The sequence below is a fragment of the Chiloscyllium plagiosum genome, chromosome 6 (genome assembly GCF_004010195.1).
Source record: "Chiloscyllium plagiosum isolate BGI_BamShark_2017 chromosome 6, ASM401019v2, whole genome shotgun sequence".
Classification (NCBI taxonomy): domain Eukaryota; kingdom Metazoa; phylum Chordata; class Chondrichthyes; order Orectolobiformes; family Hemiscylliidae; genus Chiloscyllium; species Chiloscyllium plagiosum.
In genome coordinates, this window is record NC_057715.1 from 115,242,963 (window position 1) to 115,259,152 (window position 16,190).

At 42.1% G+C, this 16,190-nt stretch overlaps 1 protein-coding gene across 2 annotated transcripts in view; it reads right to left on the minus strand.

The window, feature by feature from the left end:
• Positions 1-16,190, minus strand: part of rsf1a (remodeling and spacing factor 1a) — a 113,157-nt gene that overhangs the window by 26,320 nt on the left and 70,647 nt on the right. For both annotated transcript variants that reach the window (XM_043692490.1, XM_043692489.1), the window contains exons 6-11: positions 14,148-15,472; positions 9,548-9,748; positions 8,360-8,464; positions 5,933-6,012; positions 4,804-4,858; positions 2,896-2,981 (exon numbers count right to left, since the gene is read on the minus strand). In XM_043692490.1, coding sequence (XP_043548425.1) covers positions 2,896-2,981; positions 4,804-4,858; positions 5,933-6,012; positions 8,360-8,464; positions 9,548-9,748; positions 14,148-15,472 — 1,852 coding nt within the window. The remainder of the gene's footprint in view (positions 1-2,895; positions 2,982-4,803; positions 4,859-5,932; positions 6,013-8,359; positions 8,465-9,547; positions 9,749-14,147; positions 15,473-16,190) is intronic.

The window sequence follows — 16,190 nt, forward strand, 5'->3', positions numbered from 1 at the left end:
GTGGGGGCATGGAATGCGCTGCCTGTGGGAGTGGTAGAGTCAGAATCTTTGGTGACCTTTAAGCGGCAATTGGATAGGTACATGGATGGGTGCTTAAGCTAGGACAAATGTTCGGCACAACATCGTGGGCCGAAGGGCCTGTTCTGTGCTGTATTGTTCTATGTTCTATGTTCTAATTCTACTCACAAAAGGTTGGAACTATTTGCCACAAATGGCAGTTTACCCTAGATCAATAATTAGTCTCAAATTTGAGATATTAAGGGGTATGTACCAAAGGCAGGTATATGGAGTTAGGCCACATATCAGCCATGATCTCACTGAATGGTGGAACCGGCTTGAGAATGGCCTGCTCCTGTTCATATTTTCCTATGAAGCATACTTTTGAAGTTCTAGCATTGTTGAAATGCAGGGAATGTGGCAGCCAACTTGCACAAAGGAGGATCTCCAAAATCGTAAAGGAACAGTGACCAGATAATCAGGTTTTGCAATTTCTGTTGAGGGATAAACATTAGCCAGGCTTTTGAGAATAAAACCCCTGCTCTCTCTGAAATAGGGGAGTTGGGATTTTTAAATCCACCTGAGATGGAAGCATCTCCTCTGAAACATGGCACCTCAATCAGTACAGCGGTGCCTCATTAATGAGATGAGAATTCAGTCTCAATTTTGTGTTCAAGTGAGACTAGAGTATGGAGGCAAAAGATCCAATAGGACCAAAATGATGTGCAGAGTACTCAACAAGCTGTCCTGACAAAAAATGATCCCTTAGCTAAAACTATAAAAACTCATTAGTTGGTCAGGTATCTTACTGTTTGGAAAGTTTGCAGTGCTGACTTTAACTAAGATATTTGCTTAAAATCAAGTTGCTGCTCCTAATATAATGGAGTCAATAAATGCAGAAATCAGCAAATGATGTCCCACCTCACAGTAATTAAACATTGTCCAATTAATGCTCTAAATAATGAGTATATCTTGGTAAAAACAATGACTGCAGATGCTGGAAACCAGATTCGGGATTAGAGTGGTGCTGGAAAAGCACAGCAGTTCAGGCAGCATCCGAGGAGCAGGAAAATCGACGTTTCGGGCAAAAGTCCTTCATCAGGAATACAGGCAGAGTGCCTGAAGGGTGGAGAGATAAATGAGAGGAGGGTGGGGGTGGGGAGAAAGTAGCATAGAGTACAATAGGTGAGTTGGGGTGAGGATGAAGGTGATAGGTCAGGGAGCAGGATGGGGGAAGTTAGCAAAGAGTGCAATGGGTGGATGGGCAGGGTTGAAGGTGACAGGTCAGAGAGGAGGGTGGAGTGGATAGGTGGAAAAGAAGATAGGCAGGTAGGACAGGTCATGGGGACAGTGCTGAGCTGGAACATTGGGGAAACTGGACACCTCCTAGCAGAGCGCTTTAGGGAACATCTCTGGGACACCCACACCAATCAACCTCACCACCCCGTGGCCCAACATTTCAACTCCCCCTCCCACTCAGCCGAGGACATGGAAGTCCTGGACCTCCTTCACCACTGCTCCCTCACCACCAGACGCCTGGAGGAAGAATGCCTCATCTTCTGCCTCAGAACACTTCAACCCCAGGGCATTAATGTGGACTTCACCAGTTTCCTCATTTCCCCTTCCCCCACCTCACCCTAGTTCCAAACTTCCAGCCCAGCACCGTCCCCATGACTTGTCCTACCTGCCTATCTTCTTTTCCACCTATCCACTCCACCCTCCTCTCTGACCTATCACCTTCATCCCCACCCCCACTCACCTATTGTACTCTATGCTACTTTCTCCTCACCCCCACCCTCCTCTCATTTATCTCTCCACCCTTCAGGCACTCTGCCTGTATTCCTGATGAAGGGCTTTTGCCCAAAACGTCGATTTTCCCGTTCCTCAGATGCTGCCTGAACTTCTGTGCTTTTCCAGCACCACTCTAATCCAGAAAAATGAGTACATCTTGCCTACCAAAACCAAAAAGGCCATGTTTTGGATGGGAACTTATCAGCCTGACATATAGAACCTTTGTAATTATAAATCTATTCAAAATTGAAACAGTCTAGTATGTTTCAATTTTCCTGGTGATGTGTTTGCACTGTGGTTTTACACCACAAATCATCTCAACTAGCAAAACCTTGTCCTTTGCAAAATTAGCTGACTGAAGACATGACAGGATGCATTTTCAAGAGGCTTTTCAAGCGGGGATAGAATAAGTTGCAGTGGTTAGCACTGCTGCCTCACAGCCCCAGAGACCCAGGTTCAATTTCCGCGGCTGACTGTGTGGAGTTTGCATGTTCTACCCGTGTCTGCCTGGGTATGGGTGGGTTGAGCTTCAGCGGGTCGGTGTGGACTTGTTGGGCCGAAGGGCCTGTTTCCACACTGTAATGTAATCTAATCTAAAATCTAATCTTACATTTAGGAAATTATAAAGCTTGATCATAAAAGGATGACACAGGCTGCTGAGGAGTGGGTGGGGGAGTGGGGAGCACTGTCAGCAAATCTCAGCATGCAAGCTGAAAGAAACTATAGATGATTGTGGGAAGATGCTGGGAAAACTTAGTCAGTGGAGAATTTGGGTGAATGATGCACACTTGCTGGTCAAACCATTCACTAAGGCTGCATACTCTCTTGACCTACCCAAGTGGACAGCCAACTAGAGGCAAGGAGTTGGGAGCTCAGACATGAAGTTTCAAGCAGGTGTCAATTTTCAACTGGAGAAGCAACTGGCTTGTTCACATCGGGTAGAGGCTAGGAACAGAGTGTAGGATTCCTCTAACTTCTATCTCTCACAAGCATATTACAATGCATGCTAACCTACTGCGTGGGAGGGAGAAATAGATGCATAACTGGCATTTTCTCTTTCAAAAAATGCACAGCAAATGGCATTAGCACAATAAAATAAAACCTTACCTGTAATTAATAGATCTCCGTGTCCTACCCGACCGCCTTTCCAAGGATTTGTAATCTTTTATTTCTTGTTCTTCGGTTACAGAATCCTGACAGAAACAAAAAGGTATTATAATAGGAGAAAATTTTACATTAGAGTCTTACAGCACAGAAACAGACCTTTCAGCCCAACCAGTCCATGCCAAACAGGATCCAAAACTAAACTAGTCTCACCTGCCTATCCCTGGCCCATATCCCTCCAAAACATGACTAGCATGGAAATCCACTTAGTTCACAAATAAATCTATAAACTGTTGTAAATACTCAGCTGGTCAGGCAAAATCCACGCCCTTTCATCAGAGCTAGAAAATGATTAAAGATGTAACTGGTCTTATGCAAGTATGTAGGCAGACAAAGGGGTGGCAAGAAAGTAAGATCAAAAGGAGTTGGCAATGGGCAAGGTACTCACATGAAACCTGGTTGTACCCACCCCCCTCCCAGTATCAAGTGCATCAGAAACTTTATTTCACTCTAGGTGAATGGTACCCAACTTCACGCTTCTTTCCATTTTACTTCAGATTTCCAGTATCTGCAATGTTTTGTTTTGTGGACCACTCAAAAGAGATACACTCTTTCCACATTTTCTACCATGAGGGGCAGTGCTTCACAGCAGAACAAGATAATAAGTCAGCAACAATTCTTTGGCCTTTTCCTTCACCTGCCCACACACAATCCATTTCACTGCTCTTCTCAGTCTAAGCAATGAGCACCATCAAAAATAATTAGCATCACTGCCAAATTGGAATTTGTCCTCACTGGAGCTGCACACAATTTCCCACAGGAGACAATTCCTACTGGCGTTTCCTTCTGAGAGCTGCTAACGATTTAAAAGAAAATTAAGGGTGTAGCTCTCCAACAGTCAGCTAAAAATTTCAGAATAAACCCAGAAAAGACACAAACAAAGGAGTCAGCATGAGAAAGAATATAAACATTAGTTCAGTTTGCAGGTGACCGACGTTCAGAATTGCTTCAAACAACAAAAACCGAAAGAACTGTGGATATTTTAAGTCAGAAACAAGAACAGAAATTGCTGGAAAAGGTCAGCAGATCTGGGGGCACCTGTGGAGAGAAATCAGAGTTGATGTTTCGGGTTGAGTAACCTTCAGAAAGTTCTGAGGAAAGGTCACTCAATCTGAAATATTAACTCTGATTTCTCTCCACAGATGCTGCCAGACCTGCTGAGCTTTTCCAGCAATTTGTGTTTTTGTTGCTTCAAACAATCTTGTCTTCCCTTTGAGATGCTGACTGACTAATGTGCCCTTCCAACAGCTTTTAAAAGTTTCCTTTCAGATTTCTTATTTTGGAGGTGTGATTTTTTTCTTCCCCCGCAGTATTTCAAAATCTCAAGATGTTGACTTGAAACATGGGAAGGCATATTGGGTTAAACGATATTGAACCTCATCAGAAGTATAAAGCTTTTTTTTAAAATTGCCACACGAAGCTGAATTAATCCTTGCTCTCTTTTTTTTTTAAACTATAGTCCCATTCAGTAGTTAAAACAGAAATCCCTAAACTATGGGTTATGATCTCCATTGGGGTCAGGAGCTCCACAATGGTGGTTCAGAATGAATTTTTACAAATGCAAGGCCTCTTTAAAAATATACCCTTTCCTTCTGTTGGGGGTCTGACTTAATCAGCTGCCCTGAAATCAGATTGCTGCTATTACCTTACCTGTAAAAAGGTGTTTGCTTGCTATTTTCAGGGAAATTTTTTCAGTTTTAAGGAGTTCTCGTCAAGAAATACTGTTTTCTCCCACTAGTCTCCCCACTACTCTCCTCCAAATAATTCTCAACACTCCAAGTTACCCATTTTCATTGTGATGGGGTCATAGCCTGAAATTGTTTAGAAAGCATTGATTTAAATTGTGCTTACTTTTGGAGCAATGATATTTTCCACGTTAATTCCCACAAAGGCCAGCCTCTCTTTCCTGCAAAAGAAGTATTGCATCACTTTTTTTAAACCAACATCTTTTCAAATCAGCAAAACAACATTGCCACATTTGATTCCCCCAGTACATGTTTTCAACAAAAGGTTGAGAAACTGAAGGACATCACCAAGGTTGGAAGGAACAAAAATAATCTTCACCAGAAATGCCGAGTCAGTGATCCAGCTCAGCCTCCTACAGATGCCAGTCTTCAGCCAGTTCAATTATCTGTGAGATACCAATAAATAGTTTACAGGATACTGCAAAGGCATTGAGCCTTAATAATATTGCAGCAACAGTTAGTGAAGACTTGTGCTGCACGACCTGCCATGCTCCTAGCTAATCTATCCAGCAACATGACAAATTGTCCATGTACGCCTGCAGACATAAAGGAAGTCAAATCCAAACCAGCTGTATACTGCCTCCTCGGTCTACTCTGAAACATCAACAAACCAATGGAAGGGGTCCACCAACAGTATTATCAAGCAGCACATACTCAGCAATGTTAAAAATCACACCCCACCAGGTTATAGTCCAACAGGTTTAATCGGAAGCACCAGCTTTCAGAGCGCTGCACCCTCATCAGGTGGTTCAATTCTGACGCTTCACCCCCATCCCCCATCAAGTATTTATTCAGTTCCATTTTGAAGGTTATGATTGAATCTGCTTCAACTGTTCTTTCACATTGTCATTGTGACAGGAAAATTAAAAACCATTTGGACGGTTTCACCATTTTAAGGCGCTGAGGACAAAGAGATAACAACGATGAGAACTTAATTCCATTTCTCTACACTGTGGGGGAAGTCACCAGATGATGGTGGGGTGCTGAATCACAAACCAGTCTAGTTGCGGTTTGAAGAAGAATGGTTTAGAAAAATTCAAAACAATGACCACACTTTAACATGAATGAGCAAAGGCAGGACTACAGACTGGAGAAGTGGCAACACCAAGAGAGCAAAATTCAATTCCACTCGGAATAACAAACAAGAGATGGTGAATTGGTCCCTCGGGGTACTGTAAATGCCATTTGTCTCATCATCTGGATTTAGAAGCTTCTGGTCCAGGTTTTTATTTTACCTTCTCTCCGCTCTTTCCTTCTTTTTTATCATCACGTCTATATTTTGCAACTGCTCTTCTAATTTTTCACACAGAAGTTTCTGCAGACAACAAAAAGGGAGATAACATTTAGTACAGTGCTACCCTCCTCACCCATACAGAAATAAACAATTATGACTAAAATGGATTTTATCATCATAGAGAAGGCCTAACAGTTGTACAACATTCCTTTTGGCAATAGCAGCATCCTATCTTCTCGTGCCCACTGATACTGCTGTAGCTTTCAACAAGAAAATCATAAGATCGTTATCTTGGTACAAACCTGCCATTCAGACCATTCTGGTACAACCACCCTGAATCCCAGAGTGGTTACACTAAAATTACATTAAGTAATTTCTTAAACAAATTACTATCTCAGCTTACAATCCAAATGCACGTTTTCATAATTCCAAATGTTCATCTAATTTTTAAATAATGATATCTTCTCTTCATTGTCTTTTTTCAATGTTTTGGGAGAACAAGTCTTTCTCCATTTTTATTATTGTGATTTGTCCTCTTCACACCTGGGATTTCTATCATGCTGGACACATATAGGCCAGACAGGGAAAGAGTAGAGGAACTTAAAAAATAGAGCAGTAAGCCATACAGCACCTCAATTCTGTTCCACCGTTTAAGATGATCATGGATGAACTTCTGTATCAATTTTAGCACCGAATGTACTCTGACCTGCACATAAAGACCCCCAAGGTAGCGTTCCAAAGATTCATAGCCCTCAGTGAACAACATATGAACGCTCATATTAATTAAGGGTAGGCCATTTAGCCCCTCAAGCCTGTCCAGCTATTTAATACGATCATGACTAAGCGGAACTTCAAACCATAAGGACAAGAAATAACTTGGCTCTTGCTCAGAGACTGACTTTAGCCCTGCTCAAGCAAACAAATTCCTGCATCTACCCTACCAAGCCTTGTCATACATAATTCAGTAAGATCAGTCTTAACCTCCAAAACTCTAGGGAACATAGCCTGCTCTGCTCAGTTTATTTTTCTGGAAAAGTGAGCAAACCAGTTGGGTTTTAACTGACAATCTGACAGCTACACACTTTGCAATAACAAACTGTTTTATAAATTATGTTCACAATCCTCAAAAAGATTTGAACTCTTGCTTGCTGGTTTGTTACTCTAAGTCTCTATAATTGTTAGCCTAACACCATGGTGACTACACTATATCTATGCCCTTTCAAAACTCAACATGCATGTCATGAAACCAAACTCAATTAATGTGCTAAATCTTTGGGTAAGTTCCAGTAGATATTTACATGGAAACTAACGAAGTGCCACTGAAAATCCAACGGTACCACCTTTACCACCAGAGGAGGTTTATAGAAGTCTGTTAAGGATACCACCTTGCCTGGAGAATTTTAGTTACAAGGACAAGTTACATAGGTAAGTGTTTTTACTTTTGGATGCAAGAAGCTGAGGAGAGCTCTAATTCAAGTGTATAAAATGAGGAGGGTAGAATGAACATTAAGGTTCTATATCCCTTGACTGAAGGGTCCATAATCAAAAAGCGTGGCGCTGGTAAAGCGCAGCAGATCAGGCAGCATCCGAGGAGCAGGAATCAGGGCAACAGATTCAGAATGAAAGGTTCAAGAGGGGTCTTGACAGCAATGTATTTCACCCAGAGTGCAGTCAGAACTCGGAACTCACGAACTGAAAAGGGGGCAGAGGCATAAAGTTTCGTAATATTTAGCAAGTACTGGGCTATGATCTTGACTCACAAGACTATAAATTGAACAGTGGGGTTAGGCAGATTGGTTAGCTGGCATGGAACTGATGGACCAAATGGACTCCTTCCTTGTTCCAAGTTCCTAGGATTTCGACAGTTTGCTCTTGACCCATGTTCACACAAGATTATTCACTAAGCCACTAATACGTGTGTATTAAAAAAAATGCAAGAAAGCAAAGGAGTATGCCATCTAGCCTCCAGTGTCTTCTCTGCTCATTAATAGGCTATTTGATCCTCTGCATCAAAGCACTTCTAACCTTATCCCCATAACCCTCAATTCTCACCCTGCCCAAAAATCCATCATCTGAGTGCTCACAGCCCTCTGGGGTTCAGAATTCTAAAGATTCTCAACCTTCTAAGTAAAAGGGTTTCTCATCTCAGTTCCAAATGGCTGACACATTATCCTAAGACTATGATTCTGAACTCTTGATACTGCAGCCAGGGAAAAAAAACACTCCCAGAATCTGGTCTGTCAAGCCCTCAAATATCTGCCCTGAAGTCAATTATCTTAGGATGGACAATATATGAGCATTCCCAGAATAACTCATTCGGGGGGGGGGGGTAGGGAAGAAGGCAAATAAAAAGACAGTGAAGACAAGTTATTGTCCAGTTTTTAAGAGCTTATGGTAGCCATGTCCATTATAAAAGGGAATTACTTACATGTTGGCACGGTGGGCAGAACCATTCTCCATCAGGGATTGTCATCAATGGAGGGCGTAGACAAGCTGTGTGATAACCACTGTCACAGGAATCACACAACAGAATCTAGGAAAAACATTTATATCCAGCATGAGCAGCAACTTGGATCAGGTACTCAACCATCCTTCATCAGGGCTTAAGATAGAAATGTGAGCGACACTTACATTTCTACCTTTCTTCAGCCCTGAAGAAAAATCATCAATCTGAAACATTAATTCTGTCTCTCTCTCTCTCACACACACAGATGTTGTCTGACCTGCTGATATTTCCAACATTTTCCACCATCAGCATATTTTGTTCATTGACATCTGCTCACCTCCATGCCAAGGGGATTGACATGTTATTGGGGCATGTACCCACTGTCTGAATAGAAGGAAAGCTGTTCAACCCAATAGCAGTCACAGCAGCTGAGCCTCATCTCACTTGATGCCCCCAAGCACAAGTTTATTAGGACATTTTTGTGGTGCAGAGGTCTCCGAACCAGGAAGTCCAGGTTAAAGCCCAAACTGTTCCAAAGGTTTATAAGTAACATGCCAGCAGATTGATTAGAAAATATCCAACCATAAGTTTGAAGTTGAGGTCAACCAAACAACAGTCAGGGGCAGGTGACCATTTCCTCTCTTTAGGTCAGGACTGCATCACCTGGGCCAATTCCAGAGCTTTTTTTTTTGAAAAGCACTGCTACATCCTTCATCAATCAAACTGTACAAGAGATCTATCAACTGGATTTTGGATCTACATTGTGCTTTTTGCCCCACGCAGAATTAGGAAAAGACCAAAAGAACCAACACATACTGTTTCACATAAGGGTTGATGAATATGCCATGAAACTAAAGACCTAAGCAAGTTTAAATGCACCCATGAAAATGACAACAGAAAATCTATTAATCCATTCACAATTAATAATCATAAATACACAAGACATCGATTACATATTTCAACTTTCATATTCACCGGTTAAATTGAGACGTTTGAACTTAAATTACGTCTAAAATGCTGATTTATAATTCTCAGGCTATAATATGTTATGCTAGGAACTTGCCCTTCAAAATGCAGTCGAGTATGCAATTAGTTACCTAAAACAAGCAAAAACAGAACGGGGCCAACAAGAAAATTGAGCCAACTTTGGCCCTAAACAGTGCGACCTACCAGTTCAGGGTGATTGGATAAGCCACATTTTTTACAGGGCTCATCATCTTCAAGTGGACCTTCCCCTTCTTCCTCCTCCTCCTCCTCTTCGCTACATTCGTCATCTTCCTGGGCACTCTCACTCTCTCCACTCGATTCTTGGGGTCTGCGCCTGCCCCTTGATTTGGTCCACCTAGCTCTCCTGCTGGATTTACTCTTGCGCTGTAACATCAACACGAGGCAGTCAAAAGCAAACTTTGAAACCAAAAGTCCCAAGACTTGTCTGAGGGCAGTTACATATCACCATGTGAATCCTGCACTAAAATAGTTCCAACAGAATTCTGAAGAATGTAAAGCAATTAGCGATTTTTGAGAAGATTTGTAGTTCAGGTTGATGATAAGTATGTAAGTTACCAAACTGAGCATGAAGGTGTTTTCAAATGTTTCGTCACATATCATCATCAGTGAGAGTCTCCAGTGAAGCGTTGGTGGTATATCCTGCCTCTCTATTTATAGGTCTTGGTTTCTTAAGGTGGGTGATATCATGTCTGGTTTTATTTTTCAAGGGGAGGTAGAACGGATCTAAACTGATGTGTTAAAGGCATGGCATTCTAACCAGAACTCCATCAATAAACACATCAATTAACACATCAATTTAGATCCTATCTACCTACTGCTGGAAAAGAACCGGAAATGACATCACCCACTTTAAGAAACCAAGACCGAAAGGGAGGCGGGACATAACACCAGGGCTTCACTGGAGACTCACTGATGATGTTATCTAGTATGGTATCAAGAATAGATTCCCTACAGTATGGAAACAGGCATTTGGCCCAACAAGTCCACACCGACCCTCCGAAGAGTAATCCACCCAGACCCATCCCCCTACCCTATATTTACCCCTGACTAATGCACCTAACACTATGGGCAATTTAGCATAGCCAATTCACCTAACCTGCACATCTTTGGATTGTGGGAGGAAACCGGAGCACCCGGAGGAAACCCACGCAGACACAGGGAGAATGTGCAATCTCCACACAGATAGTTGCCCAAGGCGGGAGTCGAACCAGAGTCCCAGGTGCTGTGAGGCAGCAGTGCTAACCATTGAGCCACCATGCCACCCCAAAATGTCTGAAAACAAACTTTCAAGCTCAGCGAGCTACCTTACATACTTAAAGCAATCCTCATGCACTTTAAATTCATTTTTCCTCTCGCAAGACACTAATTTTCCAGCTGAAAACAAGGCACATTACATCAAAATGGGAAGCACTGGACCTGCAACCTACACCACCTAAAGAAGAACAAGGATGGTAGGTGTATGGAAACACCATTAGTTTTACTTCATTCACAACCACCTGTCTTGGATACACATTGTCCTTTTCTTCTTTGCAACTGGTACTTTAATTTCAGTTGATTTATTGTAGTCACGTGTACCTAAGTACAACAAAAAGCACGGATTTGCACGCAGTACAGGCAGATCATAGTAAACAAGGACATACACTCCTGATAATTCAGGTACGCCTCCTGATCTGGCAGCACAAAGAGCAGTTTCGCTACATGGCTTGCAGCATGAAAATGCTCCTTCACCATCTCCAACACAACTATGTAATAAATGTTGGCTATGTTAGCAATACCTGTTTCAACAGAATGCATTTTTAAAAACACCCTCACACGTTCCTCACAATTAAGGAATTAATCAGATCTCCTGTGATGCAAATTGTTGGTTTACAAGAGGCCTGGAGTTAAGCTCAATTGATTTCACCCCCACCCACCACAAAGGGCAGCATCAGTTTTACATTCAGTCACTGCTGTTGGTGCTGGAGTCAGAACAACTCCATTAACTAATTTGATTTGATCTATCATCGTCACAGAGTCATATGCCACGGAAACAGATCCTTCGGTCCAACCAGTCCATGCCGAACATAATCCCAAAATAAACTAGTCCCACATACCTGCGCCTGGCCCATATCCTTGTAAACCTTTCCTGTTCTTGTGTCTATCCAAATGTCTTTTGTAATTGTACCTGCATTCACAACTTCCTCAGAAAGGTCATTCCACATAAGAACTACTCTCTGTGTAAAAGATTTGCCCCTCATGTCTTTTTTAAAATCGTTCACCACTCACCTTAAAAATGTGACCTCTAGTCTTGAAATCCCCATTCTAGAGAAAAGACAATTACCATTAACTCTATCTATACGCCTCATTATTGTATAAATTTCTACGAGGCTGCCTCTCAACCTCCTACGCTCTAGCAAAAATGTACCAAGATACAGTGAAAAGTATTGTTTTGTGCGCTATTCAGGCAAATTGTACCTGACATAAGTACAACAGGGTAACAGAACAGAATGTTATCAGACGTTCCTCTTTAATATTAATGTTGATCTCTCTCTGCACCTTCTCAGCAGCTGTAACACTATATCCTGCACTCTGTTCTGTTACCCTGATGCACTTGCACAATTTGCCTAAAGAGCATATAAAACACTTTCCACTGACAGTGACAAATCAAATCAAAAATGTCGAATATAATGTTACGATGATAGAGAAGGTGCAGAGAAAGATCAACTCAGTAAATGAGAGGTACGTTCACAAGTCTGATAACAGCAGGGAAGAAGCTATTCTTGAGTCTGTTTAGAGCTAATCTTATCCTGATCTTATTAAAACTGATAGGGTGGATGCTGAAAGGAAACTTCCCCCACAGAGAGACCAGAATGAGGTGACATGCTTTATGATTTAAGGATCTCCCCTTTAAAGGTTGTAAAGAAGAGAAATGTTATCTCTCAGAGGACCAGTAGTCTATGGAATCCTCTTACATAGAATGTGGAGACTGGATTACTGAATAGAGTCAAGGTTGAGTTAGCCAGATTTTTGATGGACAGGAGAGACAAAGAATATGGGATCAGGTAATAAAATGGAATGAAGGACACAATCAGATCAGCCATAACCATATTAAATGGCGAAGCAGGCTCAAGGGGCCAAACTACCACTCCAAATAGGAGAAGGTAAGGATAGCTCATGCCAAATAATTTACAAAGCAAATATGTGTTAGTCTTTGTTACAGCAGGATTTGGGAATAGGAGCAAAAATAGTCTCTTTAACTGTGGAATGATACACTCACCATGGAGGAAGCGTAACCAAGGTTAACAAACTAATTCCTGAAACGGGAAGTGATTATACCTGAGGAAAAATGAAATCAACTACTCTGGTGGTTAGAAGAACGATGATGATTTTATTCAAACATATAAAATTCTTAAAGGCTTGTTTGGGTACAGACAAGGATGTTTCTCCTATATGGGGGAGGTTCCAGAATCAGGAGTATTACTCCCAAAATAAGAAGCATAGCGGTTTGGACTTTGAAGGTCACGAGTGTTTGGAAATCTTTTCCTGAAAAGGTGGGGGAAGCAGAGTCCTTGGAAATTTTTAAGACAAAGATGGATAGATTCTTGTTCCGGAAGCGAGCAAAAGATTTTCAAAAGTAGGCAGGAATGCAGCATTAAGGTTAAATATTTTTATATTAAAAACATCAAAAGGAATAGTGCAAAAAAAGGTGTAAATTAGAAGATCAGCCAAGATCTCTCAACGGCCAAGAGGTGTTTATTTGCTCATATTTGCGATGTTCGCCTGCTCCCAATTCTTGTGTTCCACCATCTAACTTTGTCATTTGTTTTTTCACGGAGATGATCTTATATTATCATTTCACACTTCCTTACACCTTTTCAGCTAAGAGATAAATAAGTTTACGGATTTTAAAGGCATCAAGGGGTATGGGGAGAAGCAGAACTATGATATTGAAATAGAGGATCAACCAAGACTATATTGAATGATGGACCAAATAGGTGACTCTTGCTTCTAATTTCTAGGTCTCATGCACCAGCCCCATCCTCCCAAAATGCTTTCAACAAACATCACAACAGTGGTGAGCAAGGGGGAGCTCTTATTGATTACCCCTACTTTACACTCTTCCTAATTTGAGGACCACCAGGCCCCAATTGCAGTAGAACCATCACCATGACAGAAATGAATTATATTAAGCAAGGATCAACCCTAAAGCGCTGTAGTGTCCAACTGGTAAATCATCAAGGTCCTCTTTACACTGAGAATTCTTCTGAGTATAGAATGCTTAGACAGAGGTGATAGTGGAGACAGAGACTGCACAGCGCGGGGATAGTAGACCCCTCTTTGAAAGGGAAGACGTGGGCCTACGGGACAAGGCAGCAAATCAGAACTAGATTTAAACAATACCATCACAGAGCTGGCATGGACAACGGGTCAAATGTTGTAAATGTCTGAGATTGCACTCAAATCTTTGCTTAGTAGAACATTCCCAAATGATTTGGTAAGACTGCATGCCTCATTACAATTTCTGAATTAATATTTTGTTTTGTGCCCTTAATAAGTCTTTGCTTTGTTCACGAATTCACCAATGTTACTCATGGAAGGAAATCTGCTGTCTGTACCCAACCTGGCTTACGTGCAACTTCACAGTAACGTAATCTGGCTCAGAACTGCTACTCAGTTGCTTACCCTATTCAAAGGTGATTCAGGATGTCTTGTCAGCAACACCCACAACCCATACATGACAAACCAATTTTGTTTTTACTTTTAAACAATCAAATCATTGTACCTTTGCTCCCTTTGAATCTTTCTCCACCTTTTTATGGTTCTCATCCTTATCCGAACTTTGAGGTACTGATGGTTCTTCCCGCTTACATGCTTTCTTCTCCAGGTTTTCTGTCACTTTTACCGTAGGTTTGGATATTCTCAGCGACCTCCTTAAGCATCTTGTCCCGTTAGGTTCTGTCTCTCGTTTCTCTTCTGCCTGCTCAACTTTCTGGGGTGCTTCTTCCTCTGAAGTCTTCCTCGTTAACTGCTGCCTCAAGGATGCTCTTGTTCTCCTCACGGGTAGCTTTTCTGTATGTTCCTCCTCTGCTGGTGTAACAGTTGCCGTTTTTGTGTCAGGCATTTCTTTGTCACGTAGCTTGGTTCTGAGGGAATCTCCCTTCCCTTCCTCACATTTTGATCTGGCTTCCTCCGTAGGCTTCTCAAGCTCGGGAAGATTCTGGTCTACAGCTTTCTCCTTCACGAGGCAGTTCTGGCTCACTTCAACTTTATTTCTGCTCGCGTGATTCTCCTGGCTAAAGTTCGTAGGCAAATCAGAGTCCGGCTTGCTTGATCCATTGATGCCATTTTCCTCTTCTTTAGTTGAGCATGGGGTTTCAGGCTCTTGGTTCTTCTTCTGCTCAACCTTCCCTGGAGAAGAAGCCTCTATAACTCTCTCATCTTTGTGATTGTTCACTTGGGGTCTAGCAGCTATCTCACCATTCATGAGCTGCTTTCCTTCCACCTTTTCCTCTGGTGTCTGCTTCACTGCCTCGCCTTCCACTTTTAACCCTTCTTTTAGAGGCTCCCTGACAGAGGTTAGAGGCTTGCCGAGGGGAGTCTTTACTGAGTTGTCATAGTCCTCAGTCAGTTTAATTTCACGTTTTTTCACAGGGAGTTTTGCCTGTTTGACATTTTTCAAGGCTCTCTCAAGCTCTTCTGACGACTTTTCTTTGACATCATCAGGAGGTTCCACCTTGATGTTAACTCCTGGCCTTTCACGATCTACAGTTGCTAACTTATCAGCGCAACCTTTGGCATCACCAGAGCCTTTCAGACTGACCACTTGCACTTTAGCAGCTATGTTTTCGTCTTCAGTTGGCCTATGAATTTTGTCAAGGTTGTTTTCTATGGCTACTTTAGCACCTTCACCTTTCGCATCAGTTTTTTTCGATGCAGGCTTAACGGTCTGCTCTGCCTTGGAGTCATTTTCGATTGTCTCTTTTTTAACTGTCTGTATTTTTGCCTCATCTTCTGGAGTAGTAGTTGTGGGTGGAGATGCTAGATGCTGCGTGGTAACTTCAGGCTCCTTCTGCTGCCCTTTTATTGTCTCTTCCATTTTTACTTCTTCTATGCAAAAGTTCAAACAAAGAAATTGTCAAAGAAATCTGCTTGCATTTCTAAAACTCTTCAGCACAGAAATATCTAAAAATGCTACATGTACTACAACGTTTTGAAAAGCTGTTGCCAAACACAGGAGAAAACAGCAATGAGGTCAGGACAAGTTAATCTAGTTTATGATGTTGTTGTGGTTCTGTTCGCCGAGCTGGGAATTTGTGTTGCAGACGTCACCTTGTCTAGGTGACATCCTCAGTGCTTGGGAGCCTCCTGTGAAGTGCTTCTGTGATGTTTCCTCCAGCATTTATAGTGATTTGTACCTGCCGCTTCCGGTTGTCCGTTGCAGTGGCCGGTATATTGGGTCCAGGTCGATGTGCTTATCGATTGAATCTGTGGATGAGTGCCATGCCTAAGGAATTCCCTGGCTGTTCTCTGTTTGGCTTGTCCTATAATAGTAGTGCTGTCCCAGTCGAACTCATGTTGCTTGTCATCCGAGTGTGTGGCTAAGGATAGCTGGTCATGTTGTTTCGTGGCTAGTTGGTGTTCATGGATGCGGATCGTTAGATGTCTTCCTGTTTGTCCTATGCAGTGTTTTGTGCAGTCCTTGCATGGGATTTTGTACACTACATTGGTTTTGCTCATGCTGGGTATCGGGTCCTTCGTCCTAGTGAGTTGTCCTTAGTAGCCACACACGCAGATGACAAGCAACATGAATTCGACTGGGACAACA